The sequence below is a fragment of the Botryllus schlosseri genome, chromosome 2, assembly GCF_051294905.1.
Source record: "Botryllus schlosseri isolate E-star chromosome 2, Bs_hap1, whole genome shotgun sequence".
NCBI lineage: Eukaryota > Metazoa > Chordata > Ascidiacea > Stolidobranchia > Styelidae > Botryllus > Botryllus schlosseri.
The window spans coordinates 7,474,219-7,495,756 of record NC_137237.1 but is presented as its reverse complement, the minus strand read 5'-3'; the positions used below and the strand labels follow the sequence as shown (position 1 = coordinate 7,495,756).

The 21,538-nt window shown below is 39.4% G+C and overlaps 2 protein-coding genes and 1 long non-coding RNA gene across 5 annotated transcripts; 1 reads left to right on the top strand and 2 right to left on the bottom strand.

Moving 5' to 3' along the window:
- Nucleotides 1-826: 826 nt before the first annotated feature.
- On the bottom strand, nucleotides 827-13,936 carry LOC145455968 (uncharacterized). Of its 2 annotated transcripts, none has more exons than XM_080334006.1 (16): nucleotides 13,548-13,936; nucleotides 12,470-12,526; nucleotides 12,163-12,411; nucleotides 11,338-11,480; nucleotides 10,764-10,932; nucleotides 9,574-9,687; nucleotides 9,432-9,510; nucleotides 9,286-9,371; nucleotides 8,867-9,009; nucleotides 7,785-7,839; nucleotides 6,489-6,660; nucleotides 6,206-6,415; nucleotides 4,105-4,188; nucleotides 3,956-4,047; nucleotides 3,723-3,892; nucleotides 827-2,432 (listed from the first exon to the last, which is right to left on the bottom strand). In XM_080334006.1, exons 1-16 carry the CDS (start codon nucleotides 13,650-13,652, stop codon nucleotides 2,207-2,209), a joined length of 2,154 nt encoding a protein of 717 aa, XP_080190132.1. In that variant the 5' UTR covers nucleotides 13,653-13,936; the 3' UTR covers nucleotides 827-2,206. The 2 variants fall into 2 exon arrangements, with proteins under 2 accessions (XP_080190132.1, XP_080190125.1); XM_080333999.1 differs by having other exon boundaries at nucleotides 9,574-9,694; nucleotides 10,765-10,932; nucleotides 13,548-13,929.
- A 2,751-nt stretch (nucleotides 13,937-16,687) lies between these two features.
- Nucleotides 16,688-18,561, top strand: LOC145456186 (uncharacterized). 2 transcript variants are annotated; one of them, XM_080334272.1, is made up of 5 exons: nucleotides 16,689-17,330; nucleotides 17,498-17,692; nucleotides 17,858-18,029; nucleotides 18,114-18,259; nucleotides 18,320-18,561. In XM_080334272.1, exons 3-5 carry the CDS (start codon nucleotides 17,905-17,907, stop codon nucleotides 18,517-18,519), a joined length of 471 nt encoding a protein of 156 aa, XP_080190398.1. In that variant the 5' UTR covers nucleotides 16,689-17,330; nucleotides 17,498-17,692; nucleotides 17,858-17,904; the 3' UTR covers nucleotides 18,520-18,561. The 2 variants fall into 2 exon arrangements, with proteins under 2 accessions (XP_080190388.1, XP_080190398.1); XM_080334262.1 differs by having other exon boundaries at nucleotides 16,688-17,330; nucleotides 17,498-18,029.
- LOC145456338 (uncharacterized) lies at nucleotides 17,535-19,230 on the bottom strand. Its single transcript, XR_013920580.1, has 2 exons — nucleotides 18,801-19,230; nucleotides 17,535-18,718 (listed from the first exon to the last, which is right to left on the bottom strand). It is a non-coding gene; the product is annotated as an uncharacterized LOC145456338 (long non-coding RNA).
- Between the last annotated feature and the right edge of the window lie 2,308 nt (nucleotides 19,231-21,538).

Sequence of the window (21,538 nt, the reverse complement as noted above, 5' to 3'; positions counted from 1 at the left end):
CACCTCTGCTTAGTTGCAGAAGCATCAATCATTGCGATTTTGGGAAACTGACTTGCAGTAGGGCTGTTCAAAAATAGCTTTTTTCCCCAGATTCCGGTCATTCACTAATTAAATTGTCAGGTCACCCCAAAAAACGCTGCACACCAAATTTGGTTCAATTCTAACAAGCATACGACTCCGCAGATCCAATTAAAAATTTTATTTTATTAGGGAAAATATAAAATGAAAATTTCGAAGTTTTCTGCCAACCCATGGAATTTTTCGTTGATAATCCTCGGATCAACGAAAAACTCAAATAACTCTGCTTCTACTAGTTGGAATTAAGTCAAATTTGTTTGCAGTCTTTGAAGACAGCTCAACAATTTCATGGGGTTGACAGAAACATTTGAATTTTTTTTCAATTTTCTCTAATAAAATAAAATTTTTAATTGAATTCTACTACTAGAAGCAGAGTTATCGGAGTTTTTCGTTGATAATCCTCGGATCAAAGAAAAACTCAAATTAACTCCGCTTCTACTAGCTGGAATTGAGTCAAATTTGTTTTGCAGTCTTTGAAGACGGCTCAACGATTTCATGGGATTGACAGAAAATTTTGAATTTTTTTTTCAATTTTCTCTAATAAATTTTTTTTTAAATTGGATATGCGGAGTCGTATATTTGTTATAATTGAAACAAATTTGGTGTGCAGCGTTTTTTAGGGTAACCTGACAATTTAATCAGTGAATGACTGGAATCCGGGAAAATAGCTATTTTTGAACAGCCCTTACTTGCAATGTCTGCCACGCGTCCATACCCTGTTCGGACCATGGCGCTACTAAGAAACCTCTTTCGCAAAATTCACAAATTATATTGCGGAAGTGAAAACAAGTCAGGCAATGTAAAACAACTCGCACGTGTATAAAATTGGGTACTAGCAAAATAACAGGCAGACAAAACGGTCCCAAGCACAGGACTGAAAACGCAACGAACAACAAATACCTTATACTCGCAATAATACTAACACATTAAGGCACCCAATCGGATCTGATGTTGGTTTGGATGACGTGACACAATACGTCATTACCTAGAAGTGGGCGTCAAGATTCCAGTCTAGGGGTGTGCAACGTGTGGCTCAAAAAGGGGTTTTTGATTTGGATTATGGTGTGAAACATTTAAACTTTGCCAAAGAGCGCTAAAACATTAAAATATGCTTGCATATTTCGTACATGAATATTTTCAACAATTTATACATAGACCTGATACAATTTGTTCGCAAAATTTTCCCTAAACATTTGTATGTCTAATTCAATATCGAACTTTATTGATCAAGTCTCGCAGTACCGATTCGTGAAGCTTTTAAATTATACCAGAGACAGTGCATGCGTCCCACGGTTCCACTTTGTTACATGTCTAACAAGCCAGTCTAATATGTAGCACGCAACACAATGGAAAACGTTAGTTGCGCACGGGATACTTCAGCGTGTGACTTCATAACTCGAAAACTAACCCGAATCATAACCCTGAAATTAATTGCTATATATATCTTAACCCCAGGTCCTACCCTAACCCAAGCCTAAATTCAACCCTAACCCGTAATTTAACCCACATTCTCATGTGTCGCATGCCCATATATCCACGTACCATTTAGCACACCCCTGGATCGGTCCACATGAAAAGTTGGTTAACATGCCAATGACGTTATAGACTTAATGAAATCAAGTGAGAGCGACAAACAACTGACACAACTGCTAACAATCGGACGCGCGTTCCTAACGAAATTATCAATACAGAAACGATGCACAATGCGCGAAATCATATAATAAACCTAGCATCAGGCATTCGCGCATGGTTGAGGCCGTAGATGTTCAAAACACGAGATGAAACTAGCGAGATATCCTGATCTTTCAATACTTGTAGAACCGAATTGTTGCTTGTCAATCGGTGACAAGACCCATTCAAACGTAAAAGGTGACGAATGACAAATTAAAAATAGACCCAATTAAAAAAATAATGGAAATTCAACTTTCTCATAATCTTCATGAACATAACGGATCAAGCTTGCATTGGAATGAAATTTGCGCCGGTCCGTCTATGATAACCTCTGTCACAGGTGACACGATGATAGCAATCATATCCGAAAATACTTTCTAATAAATATAAGTGCACCGCACAAGAAATAGGCTCTGTCAGTGGTCCCCAACAGCGTCATAAGCCAGAGTGATGTACATCAATCATATCCAGTTGGCCCGGGAAACCCGGTAGGAGCCAGTATGGGTATGGCTGCGTTTCGTCTGGGCGAGGCCTGATTGTCCAGTTGCTGAACGGGCGGTGACTGGGTGGCAGTGTTGAAGTAGGTGACGCCTCCGACCTGTTGGGCGACCAAATTGGGCGGGAAGTTCATCGCGGCCTGCGGCGCATGCTGCTGTTGCTGCGGCACGGGCATATTCATCGGGCTGGAACAACAGCAACAACACATTGACACATTCTCATCATTACACCCTTCGGAGACAAGAGAATAAGATGAATGTCGTAATTTCAAAAGCTAGATTTCTTCAAAATTGTAAGATTCACGACAGAAACAAATTGATTAATGAGACTACAAATAGGTACAATCTTCGAAAATACGTTCAGCTACGATGACATAGAGCAGGGGTTCTTAAACTGGGGTCCTCATACCGCTTAGGATTCTGTGAGCTAGGTTTAGGGGATCCGTGAAAGGGCAATACATCATCAAGAAACTTCAAAAACAGATTATCGCTCGAGAATGATGTCTTGAGTGGGACAGTGACTACCCTATCTAGTCATTAGTCATCTTATTTTTGGCATTGGATAGCGTAAATAGAGGTGAGTTGGGGCGATCACTTTCCAGTTATCGACTTCTGAAATGTCGGGGGTATGTGCAACCGCCCACGAGACTTCAAGGGGCCTGTGCTCAAAAAAGTTAAAGAATCCCTGATATAGGGGTTATTCCACATGGTTCTTCAGAGAATTTCACTTGTAACAGTGATGCAATCCAAACTTGTCACAAAACTTTGCCCTCAAACTGTTCATGTTTCATTGCCACTCGAGTAAGAGCCAGCCAGCAGCTGCTGCTATTGAACGTTCTTCTCCACTCTTGGCAAGATACTTAGTAAGGACAGACACTTTCTACATAATATCTTTTGTTGTACTTCAACAAATTATGACAGCTACTGAAATTCTTCACAGGTCCAGATTCCGTTGAAGTGAAGTTTTTTCATGTAAAAATTTGTCAGTTTCAAGTCAAAAAGTTTTTTCAGGCCAAGGTACTTCGTAAGGACAAACAGTTCCAACCAGAAATGAAGATAATGTAGTACAATTCTGACATCATGTGCGAAAATACCTAATATACATGCAGGAGGGCAAAAATTTTGTCAAAATTACCCTTTTTAAGGTAAAAAAATGTTAAAAAATGGCCCAACTGATCAGTGATCAACTCAGTCAGAAACAGCATAACACATACGAATCGGTGATAAAAACGGGTGAAAGATAACTGGATGAGAGATGAGAATAAAGGTGGCAACAAGATTACTGGTATTGCGCTGCCTTCCGAAATTGCAAATTCTTTAAGTTTGTCATTTTTCAAAAGTAAACTAATGGAGGAAAATCAGCTTAGGTTTATCAGGCGCAGGTTTTAGCTGTCACACATGATGAAGTTTCAAAAACCTGAGGTTAGCACCAAACTCACCGAACACTCAATAGCAATAAGCACAGTGTACTCTTACCCCGTGAAATAGGTAGCCGGGTTGATCGAATGCGGTGGTCTTATGACCGATCCCAGGGACCCCGGAGATAACGCCTGGGTGACCGGCGGGACCAACGAGTTCAGTTGCATGTCGCCGGGGTGAGGTAGAGTCTGCGCGTCCGGGGGGATCGACGGCGTGCTCGCGTCCAACTAACAACACCAGAAGCGATCAGCAAACGCAATCGAAATTTCCAAAACGATTCACAAACTCACTTGGGACGCGACGCCACCCGGCATCTGCTGCATTTGCTCCATTGACATGTTCACTTGCGACAGCATTCTGAGCATCCGTTGATAATTGGAAGCTGGCCATCAACAGTCGGTTAAAAGCTTCCGCGTATACTGATTAGATACCGACTAACCTGCTTCGATGTATGCTGGGCTCATCATCGGATAATATTGTAGCGATTGCTGCATTTGCATCATCGTTGGATCCATCTGGGTATCTAAGGGTGTAATAAAGAGACGTGTTGATTTTGGCTGCAGTACAAAAGAAAGAGATGAATGAAGCCTAAGTATTAATTCTGATTATGCCAGTCGAGTAGAGAGACATGGTATTTCGAATACTGAAAACGAGAATTATAGTTTCGACATAATTTTCCGCTCTGGAACTCTTAGAACCTTGGTTGGTCGTATTGCAGAATACAAAACAAGTATACCATTGAATAGTATAATCATGTTGAAATGAACCCGAATATTTTCAGCCTACACTCGTCAGGGGTAATTGTCAGCAACTAGTGGAGTCAAATAGTAGTCAAATAAATCTGCCGCGAAATATTATCTTTGTCGTCATATATATACGAAAACCTACAAAAACCTGGCAGGCGCATGGCTATACGCTAACGCGTCGGAACTGTCATTTTAGCCATCAACATCCCAATTTTCACGGTAACGTACGCTTACCAAATTTTTGGTTCGCCCAGCAAGTTCACAATTAGTTACCATTGTTTTTTGATAATACATCTGATTTCGAAAATTACCCCGGCGGTCACTCAAAACCTTCTCAAAACCCACTTTTGCAACTCTGCTCCAGTGATATAGGCCTAGAATGGCTCGCATTTATATTACAGTAATTTTCCTCAGACTTGACAGTTTCCAGCCCTATTTGCCAAGTTTCAGGACTAATAGACGAAATTCCAATAACGTGGTAACTTTACTACTCTTTGAAGTCACAATGAAACATCTGTCGTGGCCATCCTGGTCTCGAGTCAATTCAAAAATTGACTCGAGTCAGTCATTTTACGCATTTGGAAAAACGACTCTAGCCAAGTCGAGTCACCAAAATCTCGTTACAACTCCGCTAACAACCGAAGTGTTTCGCCATGAAAATGGCCAAATGGCAGCTCTTATGTTTCTTTGCTCTAATCCTAATTCTAATCTAATTTATGAAATGTTTCTACGCTGTAATTTCAATTCTAGTCTAATATCTGGTTTATGTTACAACTGTATACTGCAAAATGATCTAAGTCTGCTGTGCAGACATTTGACACTCATGTGGTTCTCTGATTCGATATGAAATGAACTTCATCCAATTTCCAAGATTTTGCAAATTCAGCCATCCAGGCTAATTCCGCGGTTCTCAACCTGGGGGGCGCAGGAGGCTCTCAGGGAGGGCGCAAGAAATTGACAAAGTCTGTACAGATTGTGACTAAACATGCGTTTCACAACCATTCTGAGAAGGCGCTTGTTGAAGCTGAAACTTATTTCGTATTCAAGAAAGCTTGCCAAATACAAACTCCAGCAGTCGCGTTCAACGGAGTATAGGCTGATTTCAACTTCATTTGAGCAAATTTTTGATATTCTTCGAAGATTTAGAGCAATTTCCATGTGTAAGTCATTCATAACTTCATAGCTTTGACAGTAGCCTCGGTACGCTGGCTAGCTGTTGTTAATAGCTGGCGAACTGCACTGCCTAAGACAGACTTAGTTGGATGCAATATAGCTTGCCCTGTTTCGCCCTTAATTAGGCTACCCTAAATCAACACAATTTAATTCAATTCCAAAACTGATCAAATTTAGCATAGCAGGACAGAACGACGCCGTGCTCTCTGTAGGCACTACCAGCATTAGGATTATCGTCAGTGCAACCTACCTTGAAGTAAATTGATGTCCTGTTCAATGTTTTTTGTTATTTTCAAAAAAGTTTGAAGGAAATTTCTCAGAAATGTAAAAGACTGAACAACTGGAATGCGGATTCAAACTTAGCATAAGATATACTATTATGTATATTATTAGATGATGTGCTCTTTTTGACATAAACATAAGTGCAGGGGGGTCAGGGGGGGCGCATGTCCAAAAAGGTTGAGAACCGCTCGTATAATTCTAATCTTATTTGGAAAAATCTGCGTAGCCATAAATTTAACTCTAGTCTAATTTGGAAAAATTGTGTTGTTGTATCACTAATTCTAGTTTAGTTCTCCGCTTGAATCTTTTAACAGCTATGTAAAACTGTACAAAACTCACTCAACAGTGCCTGAGTCGTAGGATCCGCAAAAGGCAACGACTGCATGTTAAGCGCCCCCGCGGGTATGTTCGCTGGAGCATTCTGCTGCATTAACGGCATGGGAACTTGAGACTGAGAAAACGCGATCTGCTGTTCGATCGGCCTTGGAACCGAAGGACTGCCAGAGCTGTTCCTGGCCGGCAGACTCGCGTTAGCCATGTTGGCAGACGCTGGAAAAATGCAGGAAGCAGTCAGTTGAGCATAGACGGCGGTCCATCGTGACGACTATGCTCCTGTACTCACCGTTTACTTGCGCGGCAAAATGACGTGTCATTTCAGAAGTGGGCGGCGACGGCCGTGTAAAATTTGCGTATTTTTGCTCTCGGAACTGTGGCGGTACGGGTGAATTGCGTCGGTCAGGCATTGGGTCGCTGTGCTTTTGCCGCAACGAAGAATACCTTCTCGGCTTGGGTGCCTGTGGTCATATAGTTCATTTTGACGCATTTCCTACTGATTCAATGTTCGGTAATATGTTCACAATACACATAGAGTGTTGCCCGAATGCTTGATTAATACTTGCAGAAGAAAATACATATCTACTGTGTTATAACTTATAAGAACATCAGCGACCCGTCATAAGAATTTCGAGATGAACAGAAACTTCATTCCATAGGTTGGGTTAATGAAGTGACATGAATAATAAAAATCAGCCCCCGAAAGTTTTTGAGGTTAAAAAGTTCATTACCGCAATAGATGTTGTGATGAAAGCAACAATCAAATTTTCTACCACGAACCAGCTATTTAAAGAAACAATTATACGAAGACAGGCCTCAGATGTCGGTGTAATGTATGATGTTTTTGTTGCAGTCAAATCCGTGGAAAGTTGCGCGTATTTTTCACAAATATTGCAGTAAAATGTTGCATTTATTTTTGACAAAGTTGCGCTAAAAAGTCGCATTTACGGACAAGTTCCTTGAAATTATCAGAGCACTAGATACTCGAATTGATTCGTGTCCAAAGCACTGCAGCAAAACTCAGTGTTGGCGGCTTTTCGGCGGTCTAGCCACAATGTATGTCAAATCAGAATGGACCTCAAATTTAAACGGCAGTGAAATAATCAAGGGATCAGTTTACATATGATGCCAAATGTTTCCACTAAAGAGTTAGTTGCATGAAAAAATAGAACAAAGTTGTGAAAAGTTGCAATATAAGATTCCTCCAAACAGCTTAAAACACCATGCTACATAACTTCCGAGCATTTAGGAAGCTGTAAAAAAAAGTTGCAAAACCTTGCCCTAGCAAACATATATTTCGTACGTAATGAGACGGGTGATTAATTTTACACACTAATCTTGCACTCGACATCGCTTATTTGAACTTACAGCCAAGTGTCATATTCAAAGGGCATTTTCATTCTCGATAACTTCGTCAGAATTCAATCAATTTCAAGCCCCGTTCAAAAAATGCTACATAAATAACGGCTATCACATCATTAGAGCGGGTCTTTGACAAATTGATCAGAGTTGGAATACATATTGGCGTCACCTCAAGCTAAGGATCAGAATCAAGACAATCTAATATACCTGATAAAATTCTCACCTCATAATTTGAGAAAGATGAGTTCTGACGATTCCTACTCGTCTGATCTCCTTTCCTGTAGACGGCAGATTGTTATAAAGAATTTTAGCGACAACATACTCATCAAACTCTGGGTAAATTGCACACGCTTATTACAAAGGCGATTATTTTTAACATTCAAGACAAAAAATTGTACTCTAAAAATTTGAAATTTTGACATTAAAGAACTTTTTTTGACAAAATTTTAAGTAACGCAATAGTATACGGAAATTCGAAATTCATTGCAATACAATTAGGGACACTCTGCTACATTTCTGATAGTCAGTCGGTCCATCATTTGCTGGAATTTTAACGATTCAAGAGAACCGCACACACGTTTCAAGGCGTGTTAATCATCACACCATATCAATCTCACTATTTGACTTTACAGTCACCGAAATTGACAATGCAATGCACCATCTACCATGACTTAACTTGGTGTTATGCTCAACGTGTCACAGTATCATACTGAAGCAAGACTGCGTGGACATTGGTTCATATATCAAGAAGCGCATGATGAAAAATTTTGATGTAGACAAAATTGCCAGAATGAAGCAACACGGTGTGTCGCCAGCAGTGTATGCACAACTTCAGTGAATTGCCAAACCAACAACAGCTGCTGTTGAACGTTCTTTCTCCATTCTTGGCAAGCTACTTGGGTCAGGACAAGACACATTCTACCCGACAATGTAGGAAAGCATCTTTCCTTGTATTGCAACAAATTTCAATTTCAATAGCGTGATGTCGCTACTGGAATTCTCCATAGGTTCAGATTTCGTTAAAATAAAGCTTTTTCATGTAAAAAATTGTCAGTTTTCAAGTCAATAAGTTTTTTTCAAGCCAAACTACTTTGTAAGGACAGACAGTTACAACCAGAAATGAAGATAAGCAGTACAATTCTAACATTATGCGCAGAAACACCTAATTCACATACACGAGGGCAAAATTCTCCCAAAAGTTTTTTGACGTCAAAAAATGTCAAAATTTTTGTTTTCAGGTCAAAAAAATCACCCTACTAATTACGTATCATCCAATCATCAAATGGAATGTAAATTTCAACAAACCTTGAAACTGTGTCGTTGCCGGGAGGGGCGTTTTCTCTATTCTGAATCACTTGCAATAGGTCGTTCAATTTCTCTTCCTTTTTATCCTCTGGTTTACGCGATGGAGACAACGGCCGATCTGTTTCCGCGTTTTCCGCATTGTCCTGTCAAATACCAATCCACAGATTATTATGTAAAGCGACACATCCAAATCGATAACCCATGAACAGACTTGGATAACCATACAATATTTAGTTTTTAGCATTTCACGAAAACCGGAAATTAGATTAGATGAGAATTTAAGCATATAGAGACATTTCACAAATTAGATTAGAATTAGAGCAACGAAACATTTATAAAACTAAATTAGACTTAGATTACCAGCATTTCACTATAATTAGACTAGAATTATCTAGTGGCCCAAGTCTGGCGCGTATTACCTTTCCCGTGTCTGCAGTCCCACTACATCGATTCGTTTTTTCTTTAGAAGATTCGTTGTTCGCTTTACGGTTATTATTATTATATCCTGATGCACACAGATACAACGTTAACAGGGAACACGTCGGCATTCACGCAGGTAACTCACTCTGCGTGCTGTAATATGACTTTGATTTATGCTTCATAGCTACGTTACCGTCTTCTTCACCAGGCGCTGGATAATCATCCTAGAGAAGCAAGCAAGACTGATTTTAAACATCGGTGTGGGTAGGAAGTGGCCGAGTACTGACGTTATATTCCGGATTGTAATTGTCCCTGTCGGAGTGCTGATTTTCTTGATATGAATTGCGTCCTCTTCCACCCCAGCTTCGTCCTCTATACCCACCTCTACCCCGACCACGACCGCGGCCCCTAAAATCGGTACATGATACTGCAGTGGGGCCCGAGAAACATGGAGAGTTCATCTTCTCATCAGTATTATATACACAGAAGGGTTAAAGCAGTCACTGGCGACATGCAACGCAGAGAAGTAAAATGGTCCGAAAAGCAGGAGTTGTCACACAGTACTTTCACTACTTACTGAAGTGGTTTTGACCTGAATCTGTGCTTCCCAACCAGTGGGTCGTGAAGTTATTTCAGGGGGGGGTCGCATGTCATAGACTGCAGCTTTTGGTTTGTTATGAAATGCCAGCAATCTTCTAATTGATATGCTAACAATTTTTACAAATAAATAAAAAAACGTTTGGAATACTGACAATCTTACATGTGGCGGTTGGTCGAAACTAGATGTACCTTAATGTTAAGTATTTCAGGATATAGGAAGATCAAGCCAATCAGGCCCAGACTGATGTGATAATATCTGATATGCACGCAATAATGGTTAACACTTTTGCAATTATAGTAAATAGCGCGTGTAGTACATTGTGTCTTTTCCCATTAATTTGATTTTCATTCGTTTTGTCATCAAACTTGCATGAAAAGTTGGTCTCGAACTGAAAATGGTTGAGAAGCACTGATTCAGACTTTTTCGCATTTCTCAGTTTGTTAGGCGAAACCAGGTCTAAAAACATGACTTTTACTTAGTTGGAAATGGTTACTTCTACTCCTGAGGCATTCAACACATTTACATTTCGCCACCTCTGCTGTATCGATGTGCTTTGGGGCAGAGGGTCCAACGTAACAGGTAATGGCGCTCGAAAATGTGAATTAATTAAATTCACTCAGAATGTAATTTTGAAAACGTCTTGTTTAATATTCATACAGATACTATATTGAAGTGATGAGAATTATTTCCAAAATCTTCATTTACTTGGAAAGATTTGATATGTTACAATTGCTTTAGAAGTTGTCAAAGAGATGGGGTGTAAGAATTGACTAGGTAGTCCAGGAAGCATCGTATGCTGGTACTCAAAAGAAAACTATCAAGCATAGGTACTTTACTACTGACCAGATCTCAGAAATATAATGTAAAACTACTGCACCTCATTCTTCGGTTAGGCAGAGGAGCGCCGGCCGGATGTTCTCGAATATCATATCCATAATTTGAGATCAAGATGTCCCGAGTCTTTGGCATTTGATCCTCCATGATAAACATGTCATGCGACCACTTTACGGGTCCTTTATCCCACAATTTACGGTCTTTTGATCGCCTGAAAACATTCCATGCAGGACAGTGATGTGAGACTGCGACGATGCAAAATATTTAACAAAGAAAACAGCAAAAGTATCTTGTAGTATATGCACTTAATTGTTTACCAGGTATATCGGAGGCGACCCAATTGGTAACGACAGATCACAAAAACTCTCAACAGATATGATGATATTGATATTAGCTTGGAACTACATCACAGAATGAAGGGGTTGATACAATGGAATTTTACGATATTACTGTTCATGACATTAGTAATCAACTTCTACTATATGATATAGGGCTACAAATGGTGCTAGCAGGAAAATTTTCTCACTCAGCTTTCTCAGTCATCACAGTAACCAACAGCAAATCCAATTCAATTAGGTATTGGCTATTGGGCATAGCATATATTTTGAAAACTTACCCACTGGACTGTTTATCAGACCGCAGGTCATGTTGAAAAAAAGCACCTCTTGTAGGTATAAACGCAGGATCATCTTCTTGTTCATTTTTATCATCGTTACTGTGAGCAGTTTCGTTTTTTTGATACTCAGAATCCGACTCTTCCTGCCAAAATAAATATGTATACCATACAGTTTACAACCTGTACCCAATTTTACCGAAAAATAACTGATATTTATTTCTTGACAATGTAAAGATATTGCAAATGCCTCAGACTTACCAATATGGACATTGGACACTCTATAGGCTAAGCAAAGCACATTTAAATACAAGACCCACTAATCAATGTGATGCACACAAGATGATTTGCAACTATCACTTTGAGATTGTCTGCTTACACAGTAGGCTACAATATGTGCTTGTATCTCATCAAGCAATGTGTCTCAGTTTTGTGAAGTCTTGCATTCATAGAATATCATCATAGGTTTAATAACCGGAGTTGATCAAGTGGTCAGGAAAATCCAAACTTTAAGCGAGATCCCAGTAACAAGGAACAATCCTTCACACAAATGAATTATCGGGATATTCCAATTCATTAATGTGACAATGCCTGGTAAAAACATCTTCCGAATGAAAAATTACAAGAAGCGCGAATGCGAATTGTGAGTAGCGGTACATACACATAAAATTTCTGGGAATCATCATCTAAACACACTCAAAGTGCTACAGGTGCCATAAACATGATGTAAACCGAACATCAAGCAAAATAACACACTTTGAATTAACATTATCGTTCAGCACATAAAGTGTATAGTGAAATTGCGATGTGCACAAACTGCTATCACACCTTTCCATCACCACTTTCTCTTTCGGGATTTTCGAGATTTAGATCTTCTTTTTCGAGATTCAAATCTTCCTTGTTGAGATTTATATCTTTCTTTTCGAGATTTAAATTTTCCTTAGTCGTGTCTGGCTGCTGAAATTCTGGCTTTCTCTCCAAAATTACTTTAACTCTACTGTCTTTTTCAGGCTCATTTTCGACGTTTTCATTTGCAGCAGGTTCGACAACAGCTTCGTCCTCGGATGAGTTAGGTTCCTGTTGGAATAGGGTGTAGTAAATGTATACCTAAATATATAACGCATCAAGCAATTACCTCTTCCTCCAAGCTTTCATAATCAGATAGATCCAGTTCATCTTCAATATCTGATTCCTAATGATATATATTTTCAAGTGTATTTAGTTGAATAAACGTACATCATGTTCCACACACTGGAACCTAATTAGATTTCGTTAATAACAGCCGTTTTCTATTTATTATAATTTTAATTGTGAACAGCAATAAATTGGTTCAAGAACAAGGGAAGAACTTGCAACAAGTTAGTGCATTTTAAATTTGTCTGCACTCTACAGATAGCTTATGATTTGATATGATTTGTGTGTAGGACATTATCATAGAACTATATGGTTATGTAAATCCGTATTGGGTGCATGATCAACTACATGAGCATGGCAACAACTGGAAACGGCTGTTGATTCCATCAGTAAATCAAGCATGACAGCAAGCTATCTCTCAGCAGATAATGACAAATGACAACCCAAACATGGAGTAGGCTACTGTTACTGAGCCTGATTGGAATCGCTGGCCTTTTTGCCTGATATATCAGGTGAGCAGCGATGATTTTCCAAGTTAAAGTAATTTTAAAAAAATAATTAAAAAATAAAATATAATGTGAGCACAGACACCGATTCCAAACAGGCTACAGAGAAGCATGGCAAGATTGGCAAGTTGTCAAACATGACTTGACTTATGAAATTATATTCGGCTCATCACTACGCAAGTAAAAACTTGAAAAACTTGGCATGAAAATCAGGTGGTAGAGTTGGTCCTTTCATGCAGCTAAATATATTAACTTGCGATAGTAATTGTGGATAGCACTGAAATTCGATTCCAATGGAACTGTTCAATTTTATCACATGTTAGTTCAATTTCATCACATGTTAGTTCAACTAAGTCATGACTCTAATAGTCAATGGAATTGGATCCAATCTACTAGGTAAGCTTGTGAAGAAGGTATGATTTTTCAAGTCGAATTTCACATCCTATATCAAGTGGTTTCGTTACAACTATTTTGCAAAAATACACCATATGAGGTGCGACCCTGCTCACAATACGCGTTGTCTGTGATCATGGTAAACAATAATTAGCCCTATTTATATACATCGATACCTACCGAAGCTAATGACAATTTATTGTTCTGCTCTTTCTTTTGATCTTGCTCGGATTCGGATAACGCATCCACATCGTCATCACCACCACGGCGTCTTCTTCTAGACATCACGCAAATTACTAACACCAGAGAAAACCAAATATCTACCCTCGTCGTACGATCGCAAAATCTAGGTACACGCGCCTAAACTCACAGGAAAAGGAATGACATGACCACCGCACATCGCCTGAATTGACTTGCGATTGTGCAGAGACGCGCGGTTGTTGTGCAATATTTGATTGACGGGATACTGAAGACACGAATGATCACCGCGTGAGTCGAGGAAATTCCCTAGAGTGCACTGCACATACTATTTTCAACCTCATATGATACTTTACAATGTTATTGTTTTCAGTTGAGTTTAATTAAAACTATTTTCCCTCTTGAAAGTACAATCAAATGAAACGGAACTACAAACAGTACAAAGTACAGGGTGTCCGCTAGTGGTAGTAGTGTATCATTCGCATTTTACTTATGCCTTCCGCTTTTATTGTGATTTCTGAGTTCTATCATCATCATCATTGGTTTATTAGCAATTTTATCAGTTCAATACACCACAAAAAATGCGATACAATGAATAGACAGGAAGATGTCGAAGCGACTTGGATTTGTCAATTGAATCGGACACCCACCTTGGCCTAGGCGTAGTAAAGAGGAGGCATGCACACTGAATGAAAGTAAAGAATACAGTATAGAAAAAGAAAGCGACAAGAAATAGGGCGGCATGTCATGGGAAGCGAGTTCTGACTTGCAGAAGTGAGTAATATTGGTGATGCGAGGTTGTTACCTGCAAGTTGTTACTCGCAGGGAAAAATCAATTGCGAGTAGTTTGGCTTTCATAATTTAGCGTAGATTGGTACTTTAGAGATAAGCTCAAGTGGGGGGCAACTCTAAACGGCGGACCGCGGAACAGCGGAACATGTAATACTAAACGGCGGACCGAGCGGAACTGCGGACCGAGCGGACCATAAGAAAATAGCTCAATACTAAACGGCGGAACGAGCGGACCGCGGAACTAGCGGAACTTGCAATACTAAACGGCGGACCGAGCGGAACTGCGGACCGAGCGGACCATAACAAAATAGCTCAATACTAAACGGCGGAACGAGCGGACCGCGGAACTAGCGGAACTTGCAATACTAAACGGCGGACCGAACGGAACTGCGGACCGAGCGGACTACTACAAAGACCACAATGTAAACAGCGGACCGCGGATCAGGCGCAACTCGAAAATATCGCAATACTCCAATTTCTCAAAGGGTGCCTTTCATTTTGGCAATAAGGAACATACCGAACATAAGGACATCTTGTTTAGGGTACCTATGGGGTGTCTTCAAGTGTGGCAACGTAGTACCAACACACATATCCAAACATACCCCAGACTTGATGTCGAGGTTGCAATGCAGTACGAACACACCCCAAACATACCCCGGACATGATGTCCGGGTTGCAACACAGTACCAACACACTCCAAACATACCCCAGACATGATGTCCTGGTTGCAATGCAGTACTCTACTAACACACCACCAGAGGTGGTCTGTAACGAAGTACTTCTACTTTTTTGAAGTACTCAAGTAGTTTTCCTCTACTTCTGGTGCTTACTCAAGTGGATCAGATTTTTTCTACTTCTAGTTCGTAATATTTTATGATCTAATTACTTACTTTTCGCTATTTTCAGTCTGTCAAGTAAAAGTAGTTTAATCCCCCAATACGAAAGATATCCTGAAGAATTTCGGGGCTATTTTCACGGAGTAACAACATTTAATATTCATAAAGGTCAAGTAAAGCCCAGAAATTTTGTTGTGCTTCGCGCACAGTAGTTATGGAGTGACAAGTATGTTTTCACGATAGTATCAGTGAATATAATTTAGGTACCGGATTACTTGTCTCCGCTCACACCGCATTGTCGCCCATTTCAAATATTTCATCACAGTAAATATGGCCCACCATAACGTTTGGAACTACCGTTTCGCAATCTAGCAATTACCTATCATATCGTAATCTAGCAGCCCATGACGTGTCCTGCTAATCTGGGAAATCCGGCTTTTTTTAACGTTACACCTGTTTTAGCAGATCACCTTGGAAGCTTTATGGACAAAAGACATGAAATATATATTTTCCGCTTTTTAGAAGTGGTATTTGTATTTCACTTTCAATTACGAGTATCATACTTTGAGTTCTAATTACTTTCAATTCTTTTGTCTGCAGAACATACATGTTGAAGCATAAAAGCAAGTGTAGTAAATGCCTCTATTTTCCGAAAATAAAGCTACACTAATTATAAATTTTATGATCCACAATATTTGTTATTATAAAGTATACTAATCGCGCGAAGCGTTGAAACAGTATCCGATACAACTTCTCCGCATTGCTCTTTGCCTAAACTCGGGGCCTTATAATATGGGGTAGGGCGCCATGTCATGATGTTCTCTAAAACGGGGTATTCTAGTAAACAAAGGGTTAGTATCGCTTTTTCATATCAATACTATAATTTGCATCCCATGATGCGAAAGAATGCTTATTCTGTCGAAAATTGATTCATCCTGGGATACATCAATACAAATCAAACTCTCTACACCTTTCCCAAGCTCAATTTGCAGCTTTTTATAAGTCCATGCAAACGAATTAAGACTGTTTTCAAAACTACTTACTTACTTGAGTAGATTTAAAGTCAGTCAATTCTACTACTACTTCAAGTAGTTTTAGGTGGCTTATGGAAGAAGTACTTCTATTCGTACTTGAGTATATTTTTTCGTCGCTACTCCTAGTTCTACTTGAGTAGCTTTCTTTACTACTTTGACCACCTCGATCTGCACACCACAGACATGGCATATATCGACTATCTCTGATCGAGGGGAAATTTATATGTATATTTCTACTCGAGCAGTAATTATACTGAAAAGTAACTAGCTAACTCTGATGCTCTTTTTTCGATGGATGTTTCCATCACGTCGGTGATGGTGCTCTTAGTCTATCTAGCTAAATAAGGAAAGTATTTTTTTTATTTTGGAACATGCCAGTAGGTTTTCATCTGCTCACTCTTCTAATGGTTACGTTTCTGGACTATATCCAAATTACCGATTAATTTAAAGGTCAACTGCATCTCAAAAATGACTTTGCCTTATTTCGTTCATTATGTGGTTAGGAATATGAATAAAATAATGAAAATTGAAAATACCTTATAGTTTTCAAGTAATTTAAATTATAAATCGAAAAGCCGAAAAACGGATATGAAATCATTCAGCTATGAAATGACGTCATGTAACTGACACGGCAAAAGTAATGGTAAACAGAAAGTTATTCCTGTTGGGATTGATTTTGCTACTGCATACTGATACTGGATTTGATTGCGATTATGGAAGGTATGAAGAAGATGAGGCACGGAGGTACATCTTGTGTCGCGTATGGTTGTTCGAATACGCAATATTCGGTACCCAAAGTGTCTTTTCATCGCTGTCCAAACCCTAACACCGATCGGACAAGGTATTACGCCTGGGCGAACGCCGTGAAGAACAAACGTGCGGACTTCCATACACCAAAAGGCAAACTGTTTTTTTTATGCTCAGATCACTTTTTACCATCGTGTTTCAATGAAGTATCTGAGATACACAAGCAATTAGGTTATCGAGCACAGGTAACTCTCAAGCGTACTGCCGTTCCCACGTTATTTTCAGGCACCAGTAAAATCGTGAGAAGAAAATGTCAAAGAAATGCTCTTTTGAAGCTACAAAGTTTTCGAAATCAGGTAAGGGAAATGTATTGTGTCAATTAGGGCTACTATAGTATAAGCAACCGATCTTGCGGTTGATTCAGCTGTTGATATTAAGTCAAAGTACAACTTTCTCACAATTTGAGTGCAATTCAAGAATTTGCCCTAGGGCCCCTAGCAATACTAATACTGTAACGCTTCAGGCCACATCTTCAAAAACAAATGATGTAGAAGGAGCAGTTGCGCACGCCGTGGTGATGGAGACCTAGATTTGTCATTGGAAATTTGGCGAGCAGTTGGTAATCATATTGTAAATGTTCATCAGCATCCCAGCAATCAGCAGTTTACTTCGTGCGAACATGCAGAGCTGCTAGAACCAAGGTTATGGTTTCATCAAGGTAAGGTGATTTATGTTGTAGTGAAGATGCAGTTACATCCTATAAAAAGGAAACAAAACTGCTCCATTCAGCTTCTATACATTATACAACATATAGGCCTAAGTTTAGTTACAATGAATAACATCTTTGATTCTGTTGTTTACCATTATGACAATCCATTTTCAGATTCATTAGCATATGAAAGGGTTTGCGATGTTCTATACTCCACTCGCATGGAAAATGACATACGCCATCTATCTCCGAATGGAAACACTGCTGGAAGTGAATCATTCAACGCCCTCCTTAACCATTTCTGCCCAAAGTTATATCACTACCACCATAACAGTCAAAAAGCCAGGTACCTTTCAGTGTCTTGGCTATTCAAAACAACCTATATCAGATTTTGGCATAATTACCAGCCTCATCAATGTGCATTTTGTAGGATGCAGTTGGCAATCCTGCACTTCAATGAAAATTGCTCGAAAGCTCAGAAAATGTCAAGGGAAGGAGCGCCGCGGTACTGTGTCAAATATCCGAAATACAAGAACGGGGAAACTGTCCACAAGATACTTGAAAATTCAACATTTGGTAACTGCCGTTGATCTGACTGCGTCATAAAATTTCGTCACATTTTTATGCCTGTTCTAGATTACTGCAATGAGCTTGTCGGAGAAGTGCAAGCACTCATCAGAACTGGACCAGAAACTGTTGAGCAGAGCGATTCCGCTGAGACCGTTCCACCTCCTCTGACTAGCAGCATAATCAAAATTAGCAGAGAGGAAGCTATTGCCCGACATAAAACCCGATATGCTTCTCTGCCTGACACAGTCATTATTTTGGTCGATTAGTTATATGCGTTTATTATTTGGAATAAAAGTGTTCATTCACAATGTGGCGTTAATGAACTGGGATCCTTTGTAAGAACTTGACGTAAATGTTGTTCGGATAGCAGTAGCAACGCATGCAGGCAGGATTTTCCACTGGTTTTTGCCACAGAATCCCCATACCCAGCGTACAAAATTTCTGTAGGTAGTATGTCTCAGCTTCCTGAAAAGCGAAAATAAGTGTAATGGTGCGAGAAAAGTACTTGGCAACCGAAACAGAGCCCCGTCTCGCTCCTGCACCGAACTTGATGTTATTATATCTCCAATACGTCAACGTCCAGACACACTGAATTGAATCCTGTGATACGATTTCATTCATTCTGTCAGTAACTCTCGGAACCTTACAGCACAAACTTTCCCTTCTTATAGATGACATAAGCTGGTAACATCCACACTGACACCTGTTATTCATGATATCAAGATGACTGAAACGCAATCGCACCAGAGACTATATGGTGGCGAGAAGATGTGTCATGTACTTGACGTCACAATGCACATTCTGCTTTTTCTGTAAACATACCAATATTGGGACTTTGAGTCAAAATTACGGCAATTTCCGATTGAGTTGAAACACGGAAAGTCGGTAATTTCGGTATGAAAAATAATTCTGAACATGATTCCGCAAAGTTGTTTATGAAGATGCAGTTGACCTTTAAAGTTGAAATACGAACTGTTTACTTTCTGCCATTTAGAAAGTAGTTTTTTTGCTCGAACACGATAATTTGGCAAGGGAAAAATTATAACAACTTCCTATACAAATCCCAGAACGATTTCTCAATGAAAACGACGGATCAGACGACAGATTACACAAACGCAAATCGTGGACTGACAGAACAATGTAATAACAGACTATGATGAATATGCTTGTCTCAAAGATTAAGCCATGCAGGTGTAAGTACGAACTGAACGTAAAGTGAAACTGCGAACGGCTCATTAAATCAGTGCTTGAAGGTATGTCAGATTATGGATGTCACCTGGCTACTACGCTATTAACTTCTTTTATGGTTCTTATAGTTTTAGTTGAAAATGGCATAATTTTCCCACGGGCACATTATATGAAGTATCTTTGATCTGTGTATTTTGGTGTAAACTGATTACAACTGCTCCCGCAGTCCATTCGACAACTTCTTATTTTATCATTGTATTACAGTGTTGTAGTATTTTGAAATGATGAAATTGTTAATAGCAGTTATATTATGGAACTGACACTGTGGTCCGGTGTCAACAGATTACAATGTCATGACCATTAAAAGTTTACTACATTTTAGAAATACAAAACATATAAAGTACAAAACGACATGGAATAAAGTAAAATTGTGTCGTAACTCATAACTAGACGTTGAAGAATTACATTACTTGATAAAATGGAATTACTTGACAAAATTTTCAACAAAATATAAGCTTCAACAAAGTCCAGGAAAAGATCACTTGAGAAAATTACGAGATGCGCCTGATCCGCGGTCCGTCGTTTACATTGCAAATTTTGTGATAGTCCGCCGGTCCGCAGTTCCGCTCCGTCCGCCGTTTAGTATTACATGTTCCGCTGTTCCGCGGTCCGTCGTTTAGTATTGAGCTATTTTGGTATGGTCCGCTCGGTCCGCAGTTCCGCTCGGTCCGCTGTTTAGTATTACATGTTCCGCTGTTCCGCGGTCCGCCGTTTAGTATTGAGCTATTTTGTTATGGTCCGCTCGGTCCGCAGTTCCGCTTGGTCCGCCGTTTAGTATCGCAAGTTCCGCTAGTTCCGCAGTCCGCTCGTTCCGCCGTTTAGAGTTGCCCTCAAGTGGGCTTAGAGAAGGATGAAGAAGACCAAAATAGTAATATGTTGACTTTGCGGCTTTGCGCAATGCACTATTGATATGTTTGACGAAATGTATGCACTGTCAGTGCCGTTCACGGTTGTATCGTGTAGTCCAATATTCAGTTTTGTTTATAAGCCTAATTACCAAACAGTTGCCAATTTTTAATGCAATGATAGCCTTTGCAGGTTGCATTTGAATCTAGATTAAGCATTAAGCATATGCTGCACATCAGCACATGCACAGCCTGAGCTCATTTTTGCACAATGTGCATTAGGGCTCTTCAAAAATGACTTTTTTCTCAAATCGTACTGGCTACTTGATAAAATTGTTAGGTTACCTAATTTGAGCCTACACAACAAAATTTGGTTCAATTCCAGCCAGTAACCGCTTTGCTACAGGAGAAGAAAGTTTTTATTTATAGAAAATTTGAAAATTTTATGTTCACCCCATGAAAGTGTTAGGCTGTCTATAGAAACGATCCTCACCAAATTTGGTTCAATTCCAACCAGTGGAAGCGGATTTATTGCTGTCGAAAAATTCAGATTTGAATAAAATAGTATTTATGGTGAGCACAACTATAATAGATAAACAAAGAATCGGTCACCGTAAATACTATTTTATTCAAATCCAAATTTTTCGACCGCAATAAATCCGCTTCCACTGGTTGGAATTGAACCAAATTTGGTGAGGATCGTTTCTATAGACAGCCTAACACTTTCGTGAGGTGAACAGAAAATTTTCAAATTTTTTTTTATCTATTTTTATATAATAAATAGAAACTTTCTTCTCCTGTAGCAATGCGGCTACTGGTTGGAATTGAACCAAATTTGGTGTGTAGGCTTGAATTAGGTAACCTAACAATTTTATCAAGTAGCCAGTACGATTTGGGAAAAAAAGTCATTTTTGAAGAGCCTTAATGTGCATAAAGAGAGGAAATTTATATATGCTGCTGCGTTGTACCATAAAAATTACATTTTCAATGAGCCTAAACACAGAGGTGGTCAGTAACGAAGTACTTCTACTTTTTCGAAGTACTCAAGTAGTTTTCCTCTATACTTCTGGTACTTACTCAAGTAGATCTTATTTTCGCTGCTTCTACTTCTACTTTGTAATATTTTGTGATCTACTTACTTACTTTTCGCTATTTTCAGTTTGTCAAGTAGAAGTAGTTTAATCCTCCAATA

Bases quoted from the DNA above. Each gene is read 5' to 3' on its own strand.
- LOC145456186 (XM_080334262.1), top strand. From the start codon at position 17,719: ATGCAGTTACATCCTATAAAAAGGAAACAAAACTGCTCCATTCAGCTT. The intron at 18,030-18,113 runs GTACCTTTCAGT...TGCATTTTGTAG, and splicing joins CATAACAGTCAAAAAGCCAG to GATGCAGTTGGCAATCCTGC. The intron at 18,260-18,319 runs GTAACTGCCGTT...TGCCTGTTCTAG, and splicing joins ACTTGAAAATTCAACATTTG to ATTACTGCAATGAGCTTGTC.
- LOC145455968 (XM_080333999.1), bottom strand. From the start codon at position 13,652: ATGTCTAGAAGAAGACGCCGTGGTGGTGATGACGATGTGGATGCGTTA. The intron at 12,412-12,469 runs GTAATTGCTTGA...CTATTCCAACAG, and splicing joins ATGAAAGCTTGGAGGAAGAG to GAACCTAACTCATCCGAGGA. The intron at 9,010-9,285 runs GTAATACGCGCC...GGTATTTGACAG, and splicing joins GGACTGCAGACACGGGAAAG to GACAATGCGGAAAACGCGGA.